Source organism: Limanda limanda, chromosome 18 (genome assembly GCF_963576545.1).
Source record: "Limanda limanda chromosome 18, fLimLim1.1, whole genome shotgun sequence".
Taxonomy (NCBI): Eukaryota; Metazoa; Chordata; class Actinopteri; order Pleuronectiformes; family Pleuronectidae; genus Limanda; species Limanda limanda.
In genome coordinates, this window is record NC_083653.1 from 13,552,766 (window position 1) to 13,579,924 (window position 27,159).

The 27,159-nt window shown below is 41.7% G+C and overlaps 2 protein-coding genes across 2 annotated transcripts; one reads left to right on the top strand and one right to left on the bottom strand.

The window, feature by feature from the left end:
- Nucleotides 1-1,593: 1,593 nt before the first annotated feature.
- Nucleotides 1,594-8,954, top strand: chga (chromogranin A). The gene is made up of 8 exons (XM_061090964.1): nucleotides 1,594-1,639; nucleotides 1,966-2,015; nucleotides 3,067-3,160; nucleotides 4,709-4,777; nucleotides 4,881-4,967; nucleotides 6,518-6,856; nucleotides 7,895-8,313; nucleotides 8,871-8,954. The coding sequence occupies exons 1-8, from the start codon at nucleotides 1,594-1,596 to the stop codon at nucleotides 8,952-8,954; spliced, it is 1,188 nt and encodes a 395-aa protein (XP_060946947.1).
- A 2,668-nt stretch (nucleotides 8,955-11,622) lies between these two features.
- Nucleotides 11,623-14,373, bottom strand: ccn2a (cellular communication network factor 2a). The gene is made up of 5 exons (XM_061091195.1): nucleotides 14,087-14,373; nucleotides 13,719-13,935; nucleotides 13,356-13,607; nucleotides 13,044-13,255; nucleotides 11,623-12,934 (listed from the first exon to the last, which is right to left on the bottom strand). Exons 1-5 carry the CDS (start codon nucleotides 14,147-14,149, stop codon nucleotides 12,638-12,640), a joined length of 1,041 nt encoding a protein of 346 aa, XP_060947178.1. The 5' UTR covers nucleotides 14,150-14,373; the 3' UTR covers nucleotides 11,623-12,637.
- Nucleotides 14,374-27,159: the final 12,786 nt, after the last annotated feature.

Sequence of the window (27,159 nt, forward strand, 5' to 3'; positions counted from 1 at the left end):
CCAACCTGAAGGTCGGCGGTTCGATCCCCAGTCTGAACCATCTGCATGCCGAAGTGTCCTTGGGCAAGATGCTGAACCCTCAATAGCCCCCCATAGAATAACAAAGTGCTGCAAGTAGATGCACTGTATGAATGTGTGTGTGAATGGGTGAATGTGAAACTGTACTGTAAAGCGCTTTGAGTGGTCTTCATCAGACTAGAAAAGCGCTATATAAATACAAATCCATTTACCATTTAAGCTGAGCAACATAATTCATGACACATCCAGCACCTTTTCATAATCACGCATGATTTAAACATGTGCTTTTTACTTGAACCAGCATTTGTATTAATTCATTAACATCTATTATATACTGCATGTTATTTAACAGCCACCCTAATGTGTGCTTCTCATTAGTCTGCTGATAATAAGGGTAAATGTCCTGGCTTATTAAATGAGAAAAATGTGTTCTCCCTTTTGTTTTTTTAACTCCTATTCAGTCCACCTGCTCACATGATCAAAGTGGGAGCTGCAACAACAATGACGGCAATAATTTTCAATACACCATCACCTAGCAACGCATTCAGGTCGTCGGGAGACAAGATCAGCAAATACAGTTCGATGATGCAGCTTTGTCCTGCAGAACATGATGTGATGGAGACACGGTGTGGAGTGTGTGTGCTCTCCTTCACAAACGCTGCCTGTTAATAAAACTAAATGAAAACACGTTTCATTCATTTGGACTTTTAAGTCATCTTTGGCTCCTATGCTGCATCAGTGCCTCAGATTAAAAAAGTGATTAAAAACTAACCTGTATACACTGGTGTTTATAACGATTTTTATTTCTAATAATTTTATAGATTTCTTTATAGAATTTTCTGGTTTATCGTTTTTAAACGTTTTAAGGAAATCGACCCACTCCTATAGACCCTCTAGATCTAAATGAAGAGCTACAGGTGATTAGATAGATAAATAAGAAAATAACAAATGAGCAAGAGCATGACCAGTAGAATAAATTATTCTTTTGTAATATTTACATTTTATTGTTTTAATCTTGTTCTTATATTTATATGATTTGTGTTATTACGTTGTCGAGCATGATCTGGCTCCTCTATGATTTCAGACTTTGCACTTATATAATTTTTTAGCACCCTGTACCTCATTCTTATTATTTAAATTATTCATAATGTAATGGTTATCATTGTGACAATCCTATTTATAGTATTATTATTATAATTTACTCTACAGGAGCCAGTTCACTTCCCTGGTGTGGACCTGTCCACGCCCTGACAACCACAGAGGTACGATCAGGTACACAGGGGTAATAGTTTGTCCCAGGATGATGTCACTTCCTCTCCCCGCTTCGTCCTATAAAACCGGGCTCCGTCTCGGTGAAGTGTCGGTGGAGAGACCGGAGAGGAGAGAACGGAGGATCTGCGGGTCAGCGACGCAGCTGGAGAATATCAGCTCTCCAGAAATACCGAAAGGTGGCCAAGTTTAGTTCAGAATGCGTCCTTAAATCCACCGGAATTTAAAAAAAAAACGAACAACCGAACCTTCTGAAATAAAGCTCTGCTGTTTTTCTATTCCTGGAGAGCCTCGTTGAGTCCAAACATGATCGGCAGAGGAGTGTTCATCCTGACAGCGCTGTCCACCTGCGGTAAGAAACGAGATAAAAACGACCCTGAATGAAGTTAATTGCTGCTTGGGTTTGTTCGGAGAGAAATGTGCGTAAATGGATGTGACAGGCTGCTGTTCAGCACCAAGGACAGCGACAGACACATCTGTAACTGCAGAGGGAGAGAGAGAGAGACGCAGTGAATTCACATCTGGCACATTTAGTCCCTGAAACACACAGTGCTTTCATAATCATACGGTCACTCGGATGACAAATAAGCTAAAACACTGTAAGCTATAGGGTTTTATTAAAAATGACAAGTAATGACAGGCTGATACATGTTTCACCTTTCTTTGTTTTTCTTCCAGTTCTATCATTGCCAGTGACTTCAAGTCAGCTGGAGAATGAGGACGTGAAGGTAACAATTATTTTTTAATTATTATTATTATTATAATATAATGTATTTGTAGTGATAGTATCCTTATAGGACTGTCGTATAAAGAACATTATAGTGCCCCCTGGTAGTAATATATGTAGCCCTACAGTTGTTAAATCTATACTGCAAGAATAATCATTTATATGCATATGATAAAATGTACCATATACATTATCTACATTGCTTCATGTGCTGAGCTACCTTGCCAGACTCTGAAGTGGCAGCAGTGATTAGAAATGACCTGGTCCGAGCAGTTCAACTCGTTTCATTACCTCCTCCACCGGGAGCTGTCCAGTGTATAACCTTGTTCAAATCGATAGATACCATTTTGAGAGCAATAGAGAGTCTTGACCTTCGTGGTTTGGTATGATGCTGGATCCCTGATGGAGGAGAGAGGGAGAGAGAGTAATCCAATCTCTGTTACCGCTTTGGAATATTTTCCGGTGCCTTGTCGGGAACAGTAACCCTCATTGGTCCAAATGAGGCCAAATATTATTTATAAGGTATTACTGTAACATGTAAGTTGGAGTCAGGCTGTTCACGATGAATGGAAATCAATGTAATTTCCCGACAAGGATATTTAAATGTGTGTGAGTGTGAGAGAGAAAGACAGAGCGTGTAGTTTCTAGAATCCGGTTTCTGAGAGATGAGTATACAAAGGGAAGATGAGGAGGATGTTACAGCGACGTTCAGAGATCTGGCAGAAGGAAGCAGAACCCTTTTAAGAAAAGAGCTAAAATGATCTGATATGTGGGATTGGCTCGACATTGGATGCACAATGGGAGTTGAAATGATTTTGATCTGTCATCTAAGAGATTCTCGCTCTTTGAATTAGTGGCCGAGTTGGCACAAGAGCCGCATTCAAAGGGAAGCAGATGAATTTTACTCTTTCAAACAGTGTAGACACGCTCGCGTCCATGTTCCCATCCAGGCCCCTGGTTCACAGGGTTTCACTGACAATTGAAACCAATTATTTCATAGGCAGTGCCAAATGTTGCAGGAAACGTGTTTGAGCCTCTGTCTTTTCCTGCAGGTGATGAAATGTGTTGTGGAGGCGCTGGCAGATGTGTTATCGAGGCCCCAACCCATACCTGTCAGTCAGGAGTGTCTGGTCATTCTGAAGACAGGTGAGCCACTGAGCAATTCTTCCTTTTTTTATTGCTTTCACTCTCTTCTTCAAACACACATACCTACATATACATTATGTTGGATGTCATCACCATACAGGGTGTCCCATTTTTTCAACCCCATGCCTGCAGTAGCGTAACCACCATAACCAGTTATGCAATTCTTACAATATGACATTTATTGAGAGAGTACCTCAGTGATCTTAGTTCCTAATCTTCCTTATTTGGGCATTTTGTGATTTATTGTTCCTTAAGTTCCAGACTGAATTGGGGAAGAAAGATTTTAGGTTTTCGGCACATTAAAACATGGATTCATTTGCAAACAGATTTTGAGTTTGATAAACTATAACGTTAAACAAGTTGAAAGCTCTGGTAAAATCCAGTTTAAATTTTAAAGTATCAATCTGTCTTTGTTAATTTTCTACTGTTGAAACTGTGTTGCTGCTATTCTTGGTCAGGTCTGCCTTGTAAAAATGGGTTATTCATCTCAAGGGCACTAATCTGATTTAATAAAGGCTGCTAAAATGAAAATAAATAAAACTCAAATTCCAGCCGACATAGATTTGATAATTTATAGGCATGCAATTAATTAAATGAAGTCACATTTCAATAATTTGATTTGTGAATACCTTAGCACTAGGAGTTGGATGAGTTGGAGTGTGTTCAAGTTTTGTGTACAACTTCATTGTGAGGCTTTGAGTTATGTGCAAGTTTATCTTCATTATCATCATCCTGTTTGTACTAATTAGGGTTTCTGGCACTTTGTTTGCTTACAGCTCATTTTGTGTTAACCACCTCCTTAAGATAAGATCCACTGTAAAACTAGAACCCTACTTAATTCTCCCTCTCCATCAGCATCATGATGCATGATGACCACATCATAAGGCTAATGGATTAATGCAGTGGCTGCTGGGTAAAAAAACACTGCACAGTGGGGTCACTAGCACTCAGTAAAAAACTATTCAGTTACATAGTCATTGTATTACCTTGATGCCGTCCTTGTAAAGAAAAAAAATCAATCAGAGCTCTTCTCGGTCGTATAGAGGGAAACTGTAAACCACCAGAGCGATGAACTGAGGGGGAGAGGGGGGGAGTCATGGATGGAGAGAGGAGAGAGAGAAATACGAGGGACTGTAAAAGAAATATCACACACTGGTACCACGGCACAACCAGCGCAGAGGTTGTCTTGTTTTTGTTGTGCTTGCTGTGTACAGTACAGAACCCGGTGCCATTTGTGGGTCAGCAGAAAGTCCGGCTCTCTCTCTCTGCAGCTGCAATTCACGGAGGGGTGGGGGGGGGGGGGGAGTCGCTGTGGGCCAAATGATTAATTGTGCTGCTGCTTTGAATGCAGTAAATTTCGGGGCAATTAACTCTGACAAACCCACTGAAGCAAGCTGCTGAGTCGGATGAAAAAGAATGAAGGGAAATGACATTTACCTGTGTTTTATCCCCCGACGGGATCAGTTTATTGTCTTTTATCTGTTCATATCTTTTCTCAAACGAGGTGTTTAAACATTTATTTGCATACGTATGTGTGTGTGTTTGCAGATGACAGGCTTGTTACAATCCTTCGCCATCATAACTTCCTGAAGGAGCTGCAGGAGATCGCTGTTCAAGGTGAGTCACAGATCTCACACATGCCTGTTTTTCTGGGTCTGTTTATTTGTTTGAAGACTGGTGACTTAGAAAGGAACCTCAAATATAAAAAATATAATTTCAGGTGACCAAGAAAGAGCTCAGCCGCAGACCGACGCTGCTTCACCTCTTGACCCCCCGACACCAAACCCTCAGGCTACAGATGCTTCGGGTGAGTTTCTTCAGTTGCGCTGATTCATGGGAAATTGAAGATTGAAGAGTTAGTTGAGTCAAACTTTGCTCTGATGTTTGTTGATCTCAATTTATTCCATTTTCTGTAATAAGGTCTTCAAATTATAATTCACCTCCATTATGTTCTAATATTGTAGTCAGTGAAACCGGGCAGACAAGCAGTGTAAGAGTGTTGAGGTGAATTTAAACTTTCTGTGGACAGAATCAGGTCAAGAACACCTCAGAGACGCTTCCTGAGAAGTGAAACGTCTTCAGGAATCTGCGAACGTGTCCAGTTGCCCTTGACTGAACTCCTCTTAGACATAAATTCCTTTGAAAATTATGCATTTCTACCAACTATTACGTCCAAGTTTAGACGCCCCCAAGCTGTAAGAGAAGTGCAAGAATGAGAAAATTGTTAGAAAAGGGTCAGAGTAGAGATTCAGTAGATTAGACGTTACTGCAAAGTGTAAATATCTGTTCTCTCCAACGTCTGAACAAATGACAAGAGGAACACACACAGTAGAAAACATATAACAATTTAAACAGACTGAATCTTTGTTTGTGTATTGCCTTATTTGTACTGTGTTGAGTTATAGAGTGCAGTATCTCCATAATCAATACATGTATTTGAGGTTAATTAAATGGCAATGTTTACTTAATGATGAGTGCACTTTCCCCCATGCTGACCTTTACTGTGAGTGTCTAATGACGGATGCATTATAAATGATTTCCATCCGTAAACTCTGTTTCAACTCCTTCAAACAAAGATGAAATTAGATGCTCAGTCAATGGCATCATAGACACGGAAAATGTTTAGGACAATTAATGTAATACTACTACTACTACTACTACTACTACTACTACTACTATTACCACTACTACTACTACTACTACTACTACTACTACTACTACTACTACTACTACTACTAATAAAAATAATAATAATAATAATAATAATAATAATAATAATAATAATAATAATAATAATAATAATAATAATAGTAATAGATTTATAGTGCTGTTATTACTACAAGATACAACAATAACATTATAACATAATGAAACATCATATTCATTCTGGCTGATGGCATGTTTGCCATCAATTCATCACAGTACCACAAATGCTAATAAACACTAAGTTATGATTGTTACCAACAGTTATTTGCTTAGTTAATTCATCTGTTAATTATATTCAAATGAATTGTCCAAAATCATATCAGTTAACTTCATCGATGTGTTGATAGTTTGAGCTCAAATAACTCTTTGAAATGGCAACGGTAGAAGAATATGTCTCATCATGACATGTTGCTGTAATAAATAAATCAGATCTGTCCTCCAGGTTTAATGCGAAAATGTAAGAGTCATGTAATTTTGTAGTCCATGTGAAATCAGACTCACTGGCCTCACCTCATGAATCAAAAGCACACAGATCAGACAGTAAAATGTGCTCTAATAAGCTGAAGTGCTTTTGTGTATAAGCATCGTCCTTCACATCACTGTAAAATCAATATCCTCCAGTAAATTCCCCCCTCCTCCTTCCATGTTCAGATCGATCCATGCTGGAGGCTTTAGGAGGCCCCGGTGAAAGATCCATCCTCTCACAGAAGAAGAGGAGAGGAAATAGGGACGGAGACAAAGGTGAAAGCCTGAGAGATGGAGAGTCTCTGGAGGAGGATGACATCATCGATGAAATGCAAGTAAAGAGGGAGGATGACGAGAGCCCGGGAAGTCACAACTCTGAGTCTGCGGAAGATCGGAGCGAGGGCAAGGCTGAAAAGAGAAAGGAAGAAGAGGAAGAAGAAGTGGAGGAGGGAAGTGAGGAGAAGAGAGGAAGTGAGGAGAAGAGAGGAAATTCAGAGGAGGAAAATATGACCATGGATAGGAAAGGTAATTTCTCTCTTTTGTTCTTCACATGACTGTTACTGTCAATTTGAAAGACCCAAAAGGAAAAGATAAACTTGTGAAAACGTGTATATTCAAATTAAGAGCTTGATGTTTTAAGGGTCCAGTCAAGCCCGATTTATTTTTTACTTATTTTACATCAAAGCAAATTAAAGGATAGAATTTGACCAAAGGCAGCTGCTGAATTCTAAGATATGCAGAGTGCAAAAAAAACACACAAACTGGCTCGTAGATGAAACCCGCTGCCACCACAGGGCTGGGTGATTGATGGAAGTGCTTCCATCTACGAGATGAAATCCAGCCCCCCCACAGGGGAGCGCGGCCAATTTTGCTGGCACACTGACAGCACTCCAACAGAAATGATTAAACGTCTCCATGTCCTAGAATCTAAATGAACAGCTCGTGCATTCTGCAAAATCTCTGAAATCAGGCTCAGATTGAAACTGCAGTCGAATCTTTCCGCAGATTAACAAAGAAATTATTATTTCTTGAGCTAAAATGGCAAATGCAATGCACCTATTCTGTAAAAGCCAGCCTCTGCCAAGTCATCTGATTGCTCCCGCCACGCTGTTAATTCCCTTAAAGCACAGCTAGCAGGACTGGAGGCCGAGCTGCCAGCTGGCAAGAAACATTTCATTACAAGAAGTGGAAACTTGCTGAGGCTGGATTCTGCTGGTGGTGTTCTGAAGGTGTTTCAGTAAGAAAACAGGTGGGAAAATGCACCCAGATCTTTTGTATTTTTCATATTCCCAGGTTCTGCTGAGAAGGGAGAAAAATGCAACTCAAAAGAGAAGACGTCAGGTGAGAAGGGAGGCAAATCAAAGGAGAAGACGTCAGGTGAGAAGGGAGACAAATGCAACTCAAAAGAGAAGACGTCTGCTGAGAAGGGAGACAAATCAAAGGAGAAGACGTCAGGTGAAAAGGGAGACAAATGCAACTCAAAAGAGAAGACGTCAGGTGAGAAGGGAGACAAATCAAAGGAGAAGACGTCAGGTGAGAAGGGAGACAAATGCAACTCAAAAGAGAAGACGTCAGGTGAGAAGGGAGACAAATGCAACTCAAAAGAGAAGAAGTCTGCTGAGAAGGACGAAAAGGAGAAAGACAAGAGATCTTCAGATTTCGCCCGGAAACACAAGGAGGAGAAGGAGGAGGATGTGAAGAGAGGTAGCAGGGAGAACCTAAGGCGATGGACCAAGAGGAGCAAGGGCTTGCAGCTGAAGAAAAAGGCCCACGGAGAGGAGGCGGAGGAGGGAGACAGTCAGCAGGAGGTGCCGCATCATTCTAAGGAGGTGCCCGACGATGATGAGGGGCAGAAGAAGAAGAAGAAGAAGAAAAGAGGCGGTCAGAAGAGTCCAGAGGAGAAGGAGCTGCAGATGATCTCCAGGCGGTCGCCGGAGGAGAAGGGTTTGGAGGAGGAGGGGAGCGCCAGCAGGAAGTCAGAGGTGAGCGCTCCACTGCTTTTATCTGCCAACAATGAAAAGAGACAGAGATGAAGAAGAAGAAAAATTAAACATAATGAGTTATATAAAACAGAATAAGAATTGACGTGGAAGCAGATTAAGTTCTGATCATAGACTTTATATAAAGATGGACGATGTAAAAGCTCCCCTCAAAAAATGAAGCCGAATTCATCTTGATCTCCCCCCCGGTGGCCCGCTGCAGTATAGGTCATATGGTTTATAATGGTTATAGAGGGTTTCTGTCATTTAAGGTAGCTCTGCATAAACTGATCCAAGAGTTAACGTTTGGTTTTAAAGGTCCTGTGTGTAAGATTTAGGTGAAAGGAATCTACTGGCAGAAATGTAATATAAAATAACCCTAGTGTCCCCATATCTGGGATATTCTAGCTTCATTGTTGCCCAACTGGAGGAAGTGGATACTTGTCCTCCATCTTTATATATAGTCTGTGGTTCCCATATATTTAAGGCTGTATATATATACACATATAATTTATGATTGTTAACACTATTGGTATATTTTTCCCACTTGCTCTGTACAGGATCCTGAAATTGAAAGCCTGGCAGCCATCGAGTCAGAGCTTGAAAACGTCGCCCAGAAGCTCCACGAGCTGCGTCGAGGCTGAGAGAGAGAGAGAACGAGAGAGAGAGAGACTGGTACAGAGTTGACACCTTAACCTCCTCTGCCTCCTCGTCCTCCTCCGCTTCACCAGCTGCCTGGTTCCCACAGATAGAGCGTGTGAATACGTGACAAGTTTTTCTCTTTCGCTGTCTTTCTCGAGGATGTCCGCACCGCTGCAGCCTCCCCCCCCCCCGTGACATTCTGTCCCTCGCGTAGAGTAGCAACCACACGGTAGATGCACACTGCGACTAGACATGCATACTAAAGCATACAGATGCACGTTTTTTGTGCGTTGAATCGCGCATTCATTATTTAGAATACTCAGCAAGGCTCCCAAAGGAAACAAAAAACAGCAGTCTTTCCGTCAGTGAAGGTCGACAACTCGTTTTCCTTCATTTTCTCTGACAATCATCTTCGTCCTTCTGCAAATCGTGCGTCGCCTGCTTTTCCGATTCTTTTAACTCTGCACACTGATTCATGTGAAAGGTTAAGGAAGATCCAGGTAAACACGCACACCGCCAAGGTGAGGTTGTACAGTAAGGGCATTCGATTCCAGCTCTTTTTGAGATGCTTACTGACTGAAGAAGAATACATGCTTGTTTATTATTATTATTATTATGATTATTATTATTATTATACAGCTGAATCTAATCAAGCCAAGGCAATAAATGAACATTTTTAGCAGATAAATGGCTGGAATCTGAAACTTTATGAGATTTATGTAAGAAAAAAATAAATTGTATCTGGAAATCTGTTTGAAAAATTCTTTGTCTGAATTAAAATCAAATACAAGAATAATGGAATTAATGCAATTTCCTGAACTCGGAGCGATGCTTTGTGCATTCATATTGAACTATACTGTATTTTTTACTCCCACAGCCTCTCAATCTACAGAGACATTAATTCACACTGTAGTCTCAGTCTGAACCTGTTTGTGTCTGTGGGCGATGGAGCCGAGAACATGAATCATCACTCAGACACACAAGCTGCTCATACAGTGCATGTATTAATTTCTAAGACAACTACATTTTAACACTCTGTGTTCGCATGATCCTTTTGGTCGTGAATAATAAGAGGGAACACTCAGTGTTTAGATTTAAATCACAGTGTGAAGTGTTGAAACTCGTTGTTCTCTATCCTGAGCAGAGGTAAATAAAGAAATGGAAAGAATATAATCTGGGCAGAGGAGACACTGGAGATGTAAAAAAGTTTCATTTTCTCTGACAGCTTAAAGAAATATAGCTGCTTGAGACCCGGCTGAAAAGCAAAACTTCTATAGTCTGGGTCTAAATACAGAGTTTTAAAAAAATCCTGAAGATAAAAAGTTGGCAATGACTGAGCAATAAAACAATATCAGTAATTAATACTAGTTCAATGTGTATTAGGATATTACTTATGCATAGAGGAAACACAGTGAGGAGGTATAACATAAAATTGATTCTCTTTAGATTTGTAAAATGTTTTGCAGTGTATGTCCGTCTCTGATTATAGAGAATCAATCAATCAAATAGTATTTGCAAAGCCCATATTCACAAATCACAATTTTCCTCTTGGGACTCAGCGAGGTGTGACATCCTCGGCCAATAACCCTCGACTAGAGTGAGGAAAAACTACAAAACGATAAAGAAGAGCTTAAAAACTACAACCTTCACACAGAAGCTTAAAATCCGTCTGTAAACATTACAAAAATAACAATAACCGACATTTATCGTGATAATTATCAATCATTACCGATTTAAACTTTTCTATCCTGATGTAGTTTTTGGCCATATTGAACTAATGAACAGCAATTTAAACTCAACAGTGGTTACAATAAATGTTACATTTTGAGGTTTGTGCAGCATTATGCTGTTTGACCAACTATTACAACTACAGAGATAATAATTCAGTAGATATTAATTTAGGGCTGTGAGATGACTGAGCTGCACAAGCCGGAGGCTATGACATACAAACTATTCAGGAAAATCAAAAGGACACCAGATGGCGACATCACTCTGCCTCAGTCCTCTCTTCTCTGAGCTCCGTCAGAGAGGGAGGTTTTTAGAAAAGGCTGCAAAGTCACATTGCAAATTGACTTATTTTCTTTTTTAGAATCAGGTTTTTGTTTTTTTACCTTGTCTAATGTGAAAGAAATAAGGTCTTGTTCTGTGTGTTATTCAGGTTGTTTTCTGATTTAACATTTCCTGAACTTCCTTGTTTATTGAAGAAGTCGGTTATTATGCAAGAGAGAGAAGTAACCAACACACATACACACATTAACACACACACACACACACACACACACACACACACACACACACACACACACACACACACACACACACACACACACTTGGGGATCAATCATAGAATATTAAAGGATTACAGATTATTTTAATGAGTTTAATTAGAAGAAAACTAATTCATTATAAAACTATTTTCCAGATTTTAGTCACTCAGCTGCAGATCTGACAGAGTGACTCTGGTAAAAACGATATCTATGTTCATTATCATTTGTTAATTGCAATTTCAGAAAAGTGGAAAATAATGCTCTTGTCATATATGTTGCTAACATGTGAGTCCTGTATGTGATAAGCAGTAAATGTGATTTGAAATAGATGTGTAGAACAGTATTGAAGATGTAGTCATGTTGGCATAGGGAGCAAACTTAGAGACAACAACTGGAGAAGATATTTGTATAAAAATATATAACATTTTATTTCCAGCTACAAAGTAAAACATGTAACATTTTTGTCACACTTCTCAATAAAATAGTGAAAAACACCATCGACACAAAACACACTATCGATACATTTCGAAGCACAGAACAAATTTGGCTTTTAAATTAACTTAAACTGTACAAATATATACATCATTTACACATCAACAATAAAAAAGGAATGAAATTGCAATTCTTCCAGTCTTCTCAACTATTTTTGTTACAAAATAGTTTCTATAAACACTTGGTTTCTTCCTTCTGACCTGAATCAGTAATAGTCATATCTTTTTTTTTTATAATAAAAGTCAACATGTGTCTTTTTTTGTCCTCAGTGCTGTGGCAAAGCCCACTGTGTTCCATATCTAACCCTAAACTCAGCACGCTGCTGCTCTCTCATCCACATGCTGGGCGGAAACTCTGACCTTTCCTCTACACTGGGAGGAGAGTGAACAGCGTCTGTACAGACAAGGCTGACATTCAGGCTAACACAAACACACACACACGCACGCACACACACAAGGACACATTCAGACCTGTTTGGACAGGGGAACACTGGCCTGCTGTGGTCTGCGTGCTCCCTCTACAGCTGCTTAGAGTTTGCAGGTCTGGGGGTGGGGGGGAGTTATCAGACCCCTCATTTTTAGAGGAGTCAAGGTTTAGATAAGGTACAAAAAATGCATACTGTAAAAATTGGATGGGTTTGTAAAGGATAAATCAAGGGGAATGGGCGTAAAACCTGGCAGCAGGTTTGTCAAAAGTAGAAGTTATAGTGCAGGAATCTCTCGGAGTTGCTATGCAACCCTCTGTCTGAGTCTATGTGGCCGATTTGCACCGGCCATAGAATACACAGCCACTTAGACAAGTGTCTGGTCTACTTTTACAATGACAAAATAAAACATGACAAAAACATATATACTGAGCTGCAAAATGAGATGTAGTTCTGCTTTGTTTGTTCTTCAAGTCATAAGCTGGGATCGTCCCTCAGTGGCTCAGGCCATGTCTCCCATCATCTTCTTGTAATACATGGACTCGAAGATGTCGTTCTCCCCGGGGCAGTTGTGGTGGCAGGCGCAGGACTTGATGAACATCATGTGCTTCTTCATGACCTGACCATCGGGGCATTTGAACTCCATGGGCAGGGTGGTGGTCCTGTGGGGGGTGCAGCAGCGGCCATCGAGACACACACCGCAGAACTTGGGCCTGTAGGACTTGGTGGTGGTGCAGCCGGAGATCTCGAACTTCATGGGCTTGGAGAGTCGGGGAGTGCGGATGCATTTTTTCCCTTTCTGCAGGAGGAAAATAAGAACAACATCAGCAGGTGTCCTTTAACTCAGGTGCTCATATTTTTGGTATCTAAAGAGCTTGTGAGAGAATCGCAGTTGAACAAAAACTCACCCTGATGCTCTGCTCCAGCTGGGACTCGCAGGGTCGCACCATGCACAGTCGGGTCTGTTTCTCAAGGCGGCAATCGCGGTTGTCGTTGGTGACCCTGGTGGAGATGCCGAGGCCGCAGGTCTTAGAGCAGGCGCTCCATTCAGTAGTCTGAACCAGACAGTTCTCTCTCATCAAGGAGGGATCTGGGCCGTAGGTCTCTTCCTCTCTGTAGGCTGTGAACACAAGAGCAAACACGGGATTAGAAAAACCATTCCTGATTAAAGCTCATTTCAGCACAAATAAAATCAAAGAGCTGTATGAAGAATAACTTACCAGGTAGAACAGAGCCCATGAAGCTGTGTCTGTAGGGAGAATCGCACTCCCACTCTTCGCAGCACTTCCCTGGCACCTTCACCCGTCTGGGCATGGGGCAGTCAGGGCTGGGCAGGCGGATGTCCATGGCACAAAGAGGAACGCAGCCGACAGCTCCATCCAGACAGGTACACTGGTACTTGCAGCTGCTCTGGAAAGTCTCTCCGCTCTTGTAAATCATTCCTCCGAACACACAGGTGGCGCCCTCTCGAGCTGTGGGGGAAAGGACAAGGGAGAAAGGTCACGATACAGTTTGGACACTAGGAGGACATTTTGAGGTAGAAGTACAGAAAGGATGAAAAAAATGTTTTGCTTGTGGCTCACCTGTGCAGACTCCTATGCGCCTGTTGATGGGGGCTCCGAAGTCGCAGTCGAGCCCCTTGTGGGGGTCGCAGACGTCTTTCTCTGTGCACAGCTCCCCCATCTGTTTGGCACACACCCTGCAGCAGCCGCAGCCGTCCAGCACCAGGCTCACTCCAGGGGCGCACTGAGGGGGGGTGGAGGGGCACATGCACTGGCCACTGCACTCCTGACCTGCAGCCTGAGATAAATAACCATCGGGTAAGCTACAGATATACATCCAGCACACTGACACCTCAATGTCTGATAAGTTTTGAGCTTGTGTGAGGGCAAGACTCAATTGTCTTAAAATCCACAAACAAAAATATAAAGTCATGTTTTTTTTCTCTTACCAGGTACGGGAGCATGATGCACAGGAGAGGCAGCAAAATCATTTTCTCCATTCCAGTGGACATCTTTTCTTCCGTGTAGAAATAGGTTCTAGTTTGTCCGTAAGTCTTAAGATGAGGAGGTCTTCCTTTCGTCTTTGAGTTTGAGCTCGAGAAACCTCTAGTGATCAAGTTGATCTCTTGTCTGGTTTCGTCTAGTGGCTCCGGTCGTAGTCGTCCTTTCGTTCTTTCTTTTCGTGGTGAAAGCTAGAGTTTAGCTTCGGTAGAGGAGTTGATCTGAGTTCTGACCGGAGCGAGGAGCTCCCTTTATACTCGCTGGCCCTCGTTGCGCGTCACTGGGGGCTGAATGGAGAGCCAGCCCTGGACAAACATGGACATACTTGGCATTCTTTCCTCGCTTCCTGACCCCCACTCCAGACATCCCACATTCCTGCTGTCTGAAGGCAAGGCTCTGCTGCTCGGCCAAACAACACCATCTCTCTCTCGGAGCAGCTTTCATCTGGAATGGGAGGTTAAGTCTGGTTAGAGACCAGGGACCCCACACTGGGAATTCCTGAAGACTGACTTCACAAACAGACAGCCGGTACCTATAAATATTAATTCAGAAAAAAGGAAGAAGAAGAAGAAGGAGATGAGAAAAAAAAACTTGATTCTGGTTCAAAAACCAAAGCACAAAGAGCTTCACATGAAAGAAGAGCAGTCAAAAACAACGGGTGTAAACTCATAAAAATGCGTACACATGCATTGGTCGTATAAACGGATTTATGTGTAATGAGTGGTTAAGATTTTGAGCCCAGGACAGCATTCCTCTGCGTTTTCCTTCAAAGGCACAAAGACAGTCTCCACTTTGGTAAATTAACAGCGAGCCGCAGGGGAAAGGAAATCCATCCGTGCCAGTAACTTGAGCCTGGTTATCTATCAAGGTGCTTGTTCCAGCTCAGACACTTGGCGAGGGCTTCCGTTCAGCTTTGTCTTCCGTACATGTGCGGTTACGTCTGGGACGCTGCAGAGGCATTTTTGTCCCCTGACATCAGTGGCTGAGCCGCATCTCGGAGTATTACTCTTTTAAACACATGTGGGCGCACGAGCACGAATGAATGAAGCATTGTGATCCCAGATGTGTGACACGCATCATAATCAGGTTATTTTGTCATGACCTTATTTCAGTGACTTTGGAATTATAAACCGGATACAGGTAATAAGGATGATTATGAGAAAATACCACAATCTAAAAATACTCTATGATAAGTAAAAGTGCTGTATTACATAATTGACTTCAGTAAAAGTACCAGGATCAGTACCCTGTATCTGAGTGATTTGTTATATGTATTGCATTATTGCTAATACCGTTACATCAATGCACAAGTGGTATTCTACTGTTTTACCTGCTCAAGGTGGATATAACTTAATTTACAGCTTCTGTAGGTAGTTTACAATGGTTTCTAAACAAGAGGTCCATGAATCATAAGGTGATTATAATGGAGTAAAAAAGGACAAGATAAAAAACAAGTTACTGGTTCACATATTTGTATTTTTTTGAGACATTATATACAATGTGGCCCCACACTACTATAACCTGCAAGCTTTAAATATTTATGTGAAATCTTTATTTTGAAAAGTATAAAGTTACTTCGGTTGTCAAACAATTGTGAGGACATAAATAACACAAAGGTCCCTGTGGAGTTTAGTAGAATGCAAGTGTAAAATACTGCAAAATAGATATAGCCAAAGTACCTGTACTTAGATTTTTTATAGCTGCACATAAAATATCATCACTGCAAACTGGAACCCATCGGTCCAACATAAATTACAATAATGCAAGTTAGTTTGAGCTTCCAAAAACTCCTCTTCATTTAGATTTCCCTCTCTGTGAGGCAATAAATTATCCAAGTCAAAACCTATCCTGACAAATTCAGCGAATGATAAATGTAACATGTGCTATTTATGCTTACAGGGATTTATTTCTGTGACTGAATACTACAAGATGATCCTGATGGTCAGTCTCCTGAGTTACCTCAGCCGAAATGCACGGCCCTGCCAAGGTATGCAGGACGGGGAATTTTGGGGGATGAAGACTAATGTTCTCATTTAATGGCATTTCTTGAAATTGGATTGTTTGTTGATTCGAGCATTATTAGGCTGCTTGTCGGATTTTGTGCGAGGGCGACGGATTTTGCTGAACACAAAGGCTGTGGATTGAGTTTCACGTTTGACATTTACTTTTAACTCCACTGGGTCTTAGAGGTCAAATAAAAAATCCTGAGTGGACTTTAGTGGAAGTGAATCTCAGCTTGTGTGGACATAGATACGACAGGAACAAAGGCTACATGTTCTCCTGATTCTCACCTGCCTAATGAGGTTTAGTCTATGAGCGACTTGAAAGGCCAGGTGTGCCCTGTCCCTAGCCAGGCTTATTTTACTACATCAAACCCCAGAGTGGAGGATTGCAGGAAAGAGGCTAGACGGAGGTTTGTGTATTCTGTATTTCTTTTTTTTTCTTTTTGAAAAAGGGGGATCACACACCAGGCCAGACTCTTATGAAAGGCGGCCCTGCTCCTTCTCCAGCCAGCGAATCGGAAATGAAAAACTCCCAGAGAAACCTGGAGCTGGAGGAATGCGAGGAAGAAGCCAGCAGACTGGGCCGTTACTACGGAGGAAGCGTGCCATATAAGGACGTCTGCTCTTTTCCTAATATGGATATGTTCTCTCCCTATGCTGGCTCAGTACAGTAGGGTCTCCTATTAGACCAGGAAAAACACCGGCATGAGTGAAAGTGCCGTTTGTGCCGACTATTTTGTCTCTCAAAACAAACAAGAGAAAGTGTGTGTGTGTGTGTGTGTGTGTGTGTGTGTGTGTGTGTGTGTGTGTTTGTGTGTTATCAGTCATCATAGCCTCAGGACCCACGCTTCACCTCTGTGATATCTAAAGGAAGCAGCTTGATGGAGGAACGCACTCCGGCCACGCTGCACAACAACACTCAAACTAACATGACGCTGTTATCTTGCGTGAGGGGGAACCTAGCGTCCGTCAGGCTGTTTACGAATTCAGTGAATCTTACATCGTAGACAAAGTTTTTGAATGTTTTTTCAAAGAAAGTCACTTGAAGATAAAGTCAAATCCTGTTTTATCTTATCCCACCTTTTAATACCTTTGACAGAAGGGGAAATTATAAAACAATTTGTCAGATCGCATCAAGTCTCACCAAGTAATAGATAAGTGAGGTTATACAAGTTATTATTGAAAAACAACGTGGAAGTTAAAGGTTCAGGATCATTTTAAGGTCAAGGCCTGCTTGCCTCCTGTTGAAGAGCCACCTTGAAACTCACTGTTACCTAGGAAGCTCTTATTTTTCCGGATGTTTTTAATGACACGGGCAGTTTCGCCATGTGTTCACTGAGTTCAGCCTGTCAGTCTCTGGGCTTCACAGGCAGCCTGCGTACTCACTGTCCTGCGGATCTACATGTGCGGAGGGGCTGACATGCGGTGGCCAAGGGAAACATATGGCTCCGTGTGTGGCAGGCCCAGATATGTCCAGGCTAAGTATAGACCGAGATATTTGTCCAAGAGAGTGGCTGTGGGGTAAAAATCAGTCATCAGAACAGTGGTGGTGAAACAATGTCAGGGCAGTCGGTTCAACTCTTGTACTTGTTGGCATCATGGGTTGTAAAACATACCTGTGCAAGATGTTTCATCTTAAACCTTCAACACGTGTGCACGTTAGAAAATGCAGTGTTCTGTGTGATGTGTCAATGAAGATGTGGTTTGATTGTCTTTATCACAATAGTAGATTAAAATCTGTTTTCCATTTTATACATTGAGTCAACTGTGAGAAGCCCAAACATACGCAACTTTAATTTTCTTCGGAAGGGAGTTTACTCGACCTCTTCAAAATAAAACTCCATTGTAAGAAGTCAGATGTGTTTTTTGCCATTACGGGGACACAGACACAAATTGGTCACAAACCAGTGACACTTGGTTACAGTGGAAGCATACGGTAAAATTGTTAGCTAACAGTGGCCTATTCACATATCCAGCAGCACAAACATAAGGAACTACATCAACATTTGTTTGGTGCTGTGTCTCCGGTAGCCTTAAAAAAACCATATCCACTTTGCTCTGCTTTGTTCCCCACCACCTCCTGATGTGAAAATCTGTCTCTTTAGCAGCTAAATGCGTCATTCGTCGAGCGGCTTTCTTTGTCTGTCTTCTGTTTGGTGTTGAAGAAGATGAACTTTTAGTGTTTGCTTTGCTGACAGCAGCTGCTTGTAGCGCGAACGCTGACGAAAGCAGTGAATTGAACCGAAACAGTAAAGTTGTGAAAACCAAAACAATGAGCTGAAACATAGCACATAGTGGAAGTGTTGGGTCTTAACTCTTTGTGGATTTGTCACCATGAGCGACCGCTATCTCATACAAGTAGTCATGTGATTCATGGTTAACATGGACATATTGAGTATAGCTGCTTTAAAGATATCCTACACATATTAATAATCCCACCAGGAGGTAAGATTACAAACTGTGTCTCAAGAGAAAGAACATCAACATCCCTCATTAATAAAGGGAGGCGGAAGGAGCCAAGACTTGACATCCTGTATATAGTTACACTGGAATCTGTGATACAGCTGACCCCACTATATGCAACAGCAGTTACCTCATTCTTGAAGTAGTGATGTTCCTAATTTGGCTCTGAACTTTGCCGATTTAAGGTCACGTGACCCACACAGTGATTCCAGGTCAAGGCCTGGCTTCTATTTGAGTCCGCAGTTACGCATGCAGTCACCTGCCCCATTTACAGCCTCATTACTTCACCGTTCATTTCATAGTTACTGTGTGACATCACGGGGCTACATGACTGTGCCAGCTGGGAAGTTTCCAACTTTAGCATCAGAGGAGACGATTCACATTCTCTGACCAGGCAACATTTCTATCTGCCCCCTGGTAACATCACTGTCCTCATTCAGTCCCGCCTTCAGGTACGGAAAGTGGACATTTTTCCCCCCCCTCAGTTTTCTTGGACACCTCATGTGTGTGCAGTTCCATCACACCATGGCTAATGATGTCACACCTGAGTCTGACGTCACAGAGGCGGCCTCTGTGTCCTCTGGGACATCGTCCGGCTGTTTCCATGGTTCCCGCACACTGCTCATATTCAGTAAAGATGCAGTCAGACCTTCCAAGCACTAAACAGGTAGATAAATATTAAAAGGCAACTCAGTCACAAATAAGAAGTCTGCACTAAGGCTTTTTTTTTGGTCCAGATTTGACTTTACTTTCACTGTGGACATTTTTAGGACACGAGTCATCTGTCTCTAATTGGTTTTGTGTACTTTCCATTTTATGCCAGTTTGAGAAAATATCTGTGAGGTTTGTTGGATTTGTATTCAAACCATGCTGAAGTAGTTAGTGGACTTCATTTCTACACTCAGTTGCCAGTTTATAAAGTACACCTTATTAAAACTAAACTAAAGCAGCCCTGCGATAGAAACTCATTTTCATTTTTGCTGATTGTCCAGGCTGTAGTTTAAACTGGAGTGTGTGTGAGTATATGTGGTACAGGTATTACTCATGTCGCGGGGACCATAAATGTTTACCCAGCCACATTATGGGGAATTGTCTCTTCATGGGGACAAAAAGCAAATCCCCATAACGTAAAGGATTAAGTTTTAAGGTTAAGTTTAGGTTGAGGTTAAGATTAGGTTAAGGTTAGGGTAAGGGTTAAGCAAGTAGTAACTATATGGTTAAGGTTAGAGTAAGTATCCAGGAAATGTAAGTCACTGTATGAGGCAAGTCACCAAAGTGTGGGTGTGTGTGTGTTTGTGTGTATTTCTATTCATATACATACATACACATCATATTCTACCCTTTTCTCCCTTTTTTGAAGCACTGGTTGTTTTGGTTGTGTTATCGGCACTCAGCTGTCCATTAAACTAAATTCCATTAGCGGTAGCTGGCAGGATATTTGAGGAATGTTCCATGGCTCTAGCCTTCTAACCAACCATCTATATACCACTCCGTAAACTGAACATGAAACCCAAATCTCAAAAACGATTTTCCTGTCTGCATATTTTTCTCCCTCTTTGAACTCTCGGCCGGCCTTGCAGAGAGACGTGAGGCTGGAAAAGTTGAAAACAATATGTTACCAAACAGGAGAGAGAGCACTGTTATTTTGTACTGTATAGCAACAGCGGACGCAGCCAATAATAAGGCAAGCAAAACAAGGGAGCGCTGCCAAGACAGTAGAGTAAGAGTAAAAAAGTGTGTCATCTGCAGTGTGTGTGCCTCATCTGCATCAACAAAGTAAAGAGGCCAATAAAGATGTGCTGAGGAAGTAACTGGGTGCCGTCTTTTACGGTTTGCAGCCCGCCTGCAAAAACACTTACGGGCAAGATTTTAACACGGATTGGATGGTGATCTGTTGACATTTAACAATGAAGAAGGGACAGGTCGGTTACCGAGAGATGAAAGAGCTGGAAACCGATGGAAAAGGTTTCTGAAGCCTGCCGGTGAAGAGACGAGCAGTGGAAACTAATAACGGATCTGGAGCCTGGGATGATTTGTTGAGATTTAACAATGGGGTTGGTGGGCAGAGGAACTGTCAAGATGGAAACTGTTTCTATTTAAAGCCCAGAATGGTGGAAAATGTTCAGGACTGGAGGCGCACATGAGAACCCAATCTGTTTCGAGCTCGGCCCGAACAAAACAGTGGGGTTTAGGGTTACTCGGGGTAATGGGGGCCAAGGTATGATATATTGATTAATACCAGAGGGGCATAGCTGGAAGGAGGATTACATTTTTGGGTCGAAGTTTCGTATAAATCATTTCGTTAGGGAAAACTAGGGGAATGCATTCGCCAGCCCGTGTTAACAAGGGAAAAGATCTCGCTTTCATCTGACTTGGACAAAGAATCCTTTAACTGGCCGTTGCTCGCAGGTGGAATCCAACAATAGACTGGTGTGCCTGGGAACATTTGAACAGATATAACAAGCAGGACTGATGGGTGGGAGAGAGAGTGGAAACTGCCTATTTAAAACCCGTGTCCTGGAAAGTGTTTAGGCTGGAGACAGTGATGAGAATTTGGGCTGTTGGACTCTTTCAACAAACAGCTGAAACTCATCTCAGCTGTAGATTCGCTGCCACACACAGAGATATGGCAGTCAAGTGGTCACAGCTCCATGTGGGTCCAGGATGGCCCCTGCTCTGTTTTCACTGACCTTACAGCCAGAGGTTGTGAGGGTTTCTAAAGTTAGACATTGTGTCGGAGCACTTCCTCTTTTTTTCTGAACCGTAATGGTTAGAAGAAACCGGGCTACCTTACTTTAATTCTTCTTCTTTAACCGCTTGTTTATCACATAAAGTCATCAAACAAATTCACTGTCTTTCTCAATCGCACCGTGAACTCTTCGGGTCACAAGAGGTCTATGACCCTAAAGTTGGCCGGCCCTTTCCCGGTGATAGCTTCCAAAAATAGTTTTGGTCCTGCCACACACAGAGTTCCAACCCCAACAGAAACATTTGGAGCTCATTTAGAGGAATTGAGAACGGCAGGTTGTTGAAAGTCTGTTCTTTTTGTGAAACATCCTATCGGCTTTAGACTTGGGGCCTGTTATGAACGTTTTCTGGAAGCTGGTGAAAGGAGAACTCAGGCAGCAGCTGATGTCTTCAGCAGATGGTTTTAATGTAGACTCGATGCATCAAGGAGACCAGAAGGTGGAACGATATACAAACGCTAACAGAGTAACATGAGCAATTGTCACCTCCAAGCCTTTAGATGTCTCCCACAGCATCCCAGTATATCTCCCTCTACTTGCGTCACCCATTCTAACAGCACAGCCATGAATGGCTAGAATTGATGTCACTACATGGCAGTGTTTGCATCCTATTGACAGTTAAGCCTAAGGTATGTATTCCTAAATCACATTGTGTCATCACATCTTGCCACCGGTGAAATACGCAATAGAGAGGAAGTTGGTGAGAGTTGAAGTTGGTGCCTCTCTGTCTCGGGGCATCTGAGTTAGATATGAAAGTCCCTCAATATAGACACTACAATACACTGTTGGTTGGCTTTGGGATTAGACAGGCAATATTAATATATATTATATACATAATATATAGTGGCATATACAGTAATGTCTGAGGATTCCTCAACAGGGCCCAAGGAAGTGCAGAGTCGAATTCAGTGCGATTTGGATTTATTTGGGCTTATGATTAAATTTGAATAAAGAGGCGACCAACGCTCTATAGCAGCAGCAGCTGGGACTCATCATGGCTCAATAACTGCAGGTCACATTCACAGTTTAAGTATGACAGCTGCAACCAGCATCAACTAAGCCCAAACAAAGACTAATCCAAACAGGTAGCTTTACAATGGACATTGCACCAGTTTAGCTAAACTGCTAACAAGTTCTAGCACAACGCCACCTAACAGACAGATAAGAGATTGGTGTCATTCTCCTTATAGGACTTGCAATTACTTTAACACGATAACAGTTAACTGATATAGTCCTCATATGAAAATAAAAAAATGAAAATGTCTCGCCCAAAACCGAGATATGGACAAATTGATGAGTGCACATATGTGCGCAACTGAACTCAAACACAGTGCTTGTTTCAGGTTGGACTCTGTTGTAAAGCGTTATTCTTGTTTACTCTTTGTGTGTGCTCGAGCCATAGTCTTTATTTATTTGTGCCTATTTGAAAATGCAAAATTAGATTTTAGATCCTCACAACCTTAAACAGATATTTTTATCAAAGGTTTCTTACAACATGTTTTGCATTTAATCCAGTGAGGTCTGACTTTCCATTTCTGCAGGAGAGGTGCTTCTACAGCACCACAATCGCTCTCTGTTTGAACATAGTTATTTTTTTCCTTTCAAAGTCACTTTTATCATCCAGTTACAAGAAGACAAATAACCTCAGCAGGTCTTTTTTCTTTCAATGTTCTCAATATACTCAACTTGTGGTCGAGGGAGTGAGACCACATCCTAACTTTTTTCAGGGGTTCGAATTAAAAGAAATCCATGTGAACAGTCTGAATTGAAAGACTTGTGTGTAAATACATATTCTGTAGTTCTGTGAGGCCGCCGCTTCCCTGCAGGAATGTCAGCTTCCCCCTATTAGCTTGGCACACGACTGCATACCTCGGCTAATTAGCTTCCTGTAAAAGCCTTGAATGAAAACATTGGCTTTAATCACACGCTGCCACTTTGTCTCATTCGCTGCCAAGGTAAATGTTACTTAAAGCGCAGGAAAAAAACAGACATTTTCATTGTGGCTTCTGCGCTTCCCCGACAGGTGTTTCAAGCCGTGATGTGCCGCGATCCAGGTCAAGACTTCCCCTCACCAATCCTCAACATCAAATAAACTCAAACTGTTTTTCTATCATTAGACATTTTAAAGGCTTTTCATTAAAGTTGTGTGCTGATTTTCTCCTGCATGCTGAGGTTGGCCGAGATGTCAAACTGGTCTTGAGAGTGTGTGTTTGGCTGTCAGCGGGAGAACTGTGCCCTCATACACTGTCGTGTAAAACTCAGGGGCTGCTTGTTTCTTTAAAATCAAAAACTGAGTGATGAGTAATTTTTTAGCAGCTGCTTGCCACCAATCTCCATTTATGGCACCTAAATCAAACATGAGTATTTACGAGCTGTTTACCAGCACATAGCTCACACAGAGCTTTATTGTTTTAGACTGAAAAGGGAAGAGTAAAAACATAACAAGATTTTTCTTAGCCATCATGCATGAAGATACATTTGAAGTTCAAAGATAATTCATATTAGCGCTGAAACCTCAAGGTCCCTATAGTACCTGCTCAGATGCCTTTGATCATATCACATTATCCTAAGAGAGTTTTTGCAGTTATTATCGCATTGAGGCTACATCCCATCCATACTACTATGTTTTCATTTGAAGATGCTGTTCTCAAACTAAACTGGTAAAATCAGTTTATACCCCGTCCATATAAACATTGGCGAAAAACAAAGAGACCTAATCATCAAGTGGTTGTGACTGTCTACATCATTGTTTCTAAACATCCTAGTTTTTGCTCATCCAGACTAAAACACAGCCCTGGAGTTTTCAAACTGAAATGAGACCAGCAGTAATCCCAATCTTTTCCATTTTAGAGGACCTATTCATCTTTGCTGATGTAGGTCAGTAAAAGCTTCAGGAATCTGAGGAGTGGTTGTTTTCTTAAGTTATAAATTAACTCTGAACTGTAATATTTAAGCCAATGTGGACAAGAAATCAAACAAAAAACTCAGCAAACTGCTGATGAAGACCATGTGATATCACTGAACATTTTTTAGGTGTGGGTCAAGCTTCAGAATACTGGATCCTACATTTCCCACAAAGGAACTTGATATTGTATTTTTTGTGAGACCCTCCCTGCCTGGTCAGCGACCACATCTTTCTCACTCCTCATCCCAAAGCTGGGAAAACCCTGATGACATCATAAGGCTTACATTTTTTAAGACTTGACAAAACTCCTCCCGACACGTTATACAAATCCTGCTGAGTAGTGCTGGGTACTGGGTTCCCTCAGGCTGAGTAATCTCTATAACGTCACTTACCTGTATGTTTACAATCTTATGAGAGTCAAATCCTAATAACCAGCTTAATATCACATAATAATCAATTTATTAGTACTGTTAAATATATCTCGTTCATTTTGTTTTGACAAGTATGCACCACATTAAATGTATCTGTTTGTTTATGTTAAAACTGTAGATAATTTACATTCATCTTAGATATATACTTAAATCTTTCAAAGGTGGATTTTAAGGGAAGATTGTGTTGTTTATTAGGAGCTAATTATTTGATCGATAAAATAAGAAGCTGTCATGGTGCAGAACACTTAATAGATGTTTCATAACTCATAACATACGTGGGTGTGTGTTTGCAAGTTGTCTACTATTCTTATGTAATCAAACAACAGCAGTAGCACTGCATGGCTAAAGTTTCTCTATGACCCATTAAGTTCTAACCTAAAAGCATTATGTGTGTGTGGTTTACACACAAAACCAGCTCCGAGCTTATAGGCTTCCCATCCTGGCACTAACATCAGTGCACAGGTTGAAAAAAAACACGCTGTCATCATGTGAAAGAACAATGTTCAAGCCACAAGTGCTCTTATTAGGCGAGTGTGCGTTGAGGGCCTCTCAACACCGCTGGAGCTTTGGCGTTGCCGGTGAAACCTGGTCGGGCCCTCTGGCAGCGGAGACGAATGCCAGCGTCTGGGTGGTGTCTCCAGCAAAAGCACATTCGAGGTCAACAATGGATCTGTCCTTTGATGAAGTCGTTAGTGCTGAACGCGGCGAAAGGGAAAAGCTGTTTTCCGACGTGGCAATGAGCAAAATGTGAGAGATTAGTGCGAGGACGACTGTTCCTTCACAAACAGCTGTGAAAATATTGGTCTTCGAGGCTCTCCCTCTCGCTAAGGTGTTCACACAAATGTGTTTGTACCGATATCAAGGATTAAATAAAACGATATTGTTTGCCGCTTCATAAGATGTTGGATTGAATCATGAGCCGTGCATCTGTGAGAGGTGGTTTGGTGAACAAATACTGATTTGGGGAGAGAGTTGTTGCTGTGCCTTATAGAAACAGCTTGGCCAGGTTTCCCATCTGCTCTAATTGTTTCCAGATATGCAGTTTCTGCACAGTGGCTAACAGGACCCCTCCCTGTCTGTCTGTGTGTCTGGAAAGAAAAGGCCTTTCCCCATCTGTCTGCAAGGTCAGACTGCAGCCTACACCCTCGCCCCATGTCTGTTTGTCTATCTAGTGGCAATCTGACCCCTCCATGCTGATGTGTGTGCCCGTTGGCCGGCTCCGCTTTCACTCTCTTTTGCTAAAAGTATCTCCCACAGTATTGTGTTTTCTGTGAATCCCGAGGAGAATGACTGGTGCTTTTTGTGAAGGTAATGATTAGTTCAGCAATTTGTCAAATTGAGGGACAGGACAATGAAGATTGGTTGGCGAAGACACAAGAACGGGTCAGAATAAGGTCAGGTTATGCATAATTAAAATAAACCACCTGAATCCTGAGTAGAATAGTCCGTAAGGTTAAAGATGATGATTGTAGGACACGTGTCCCACCCGTCCCTGAAACAGCCAATCGTCTGTCAAACTGTGGAACATAGCAAGCCAATAGTGTTGTTGCACTGATGCAAGCGCACAGCTGAGGTTCACAACAGATTCTACCTAGAACAGTAGAGTGCACACCTCCACCTAACAGTGCCCTACACAGAACCCACATATAAATTAATCAGATCCAATTTTTTATTTAGATCTGCACCAAATTGCATACACTCATATCAGTCTCCTAAACATGTCAGATATTTACAAAAGTGTTGCAAAACGCCTAATCTGTCTATGTTAAAGAAAAAAAGTCCTGAACTCTGACCCAAACTTTATTGGCTCTTTTCCAACCATTACTCTATCCCTCCTCAAAGATTAGTGATAATCCATTCTGGGTTTTTTTGCGAAAACGAACAATCGAGGACGCCAGAGGTCATGATGGCAGCAGCAGATACGAACGCACTTTGAATAAGCATTGAAAAGAAGGATGTCACAACAAAAACATGTGATGCATCAAATGTTTTCATTTAAACATCAGACACTGTGTTGTTAACCCTTGCACAGTAGTAGAAGTGTAACCTGTGGAGAAAAAGCATATTTATCAGATTTGACTGGTGAATTCATGCAGGTATGACAAGCCAATAGTTTTGTTGCACTGATGCAAGCGCACAGCTGAGGTTCACAACAGATTCAAACTAGAGTTCACACCTCCACCTAACAGTGCCCTACAGAAACCACCTATAAATTCATCAGATCCAATTTTTTTCTTAGATCTGCACCGAATTGCACACACTCATAAATGTCTCCTAAATATGTCCGATATTTACAAAACGCCTAATCTTTCAATGTTAAAGATAAAAAGTCCTGAACTCTGATCCAAACTTTATTGGCTCTTTTATGACCATTACCGTATCCCTCCTCCAAGAGTTGTGGTAATCCATTCTGTAGTTTTTTCAAAAAAGGACAAACGCAGACGCCGGACGCCAGAGGTCGTGATGGCAGCA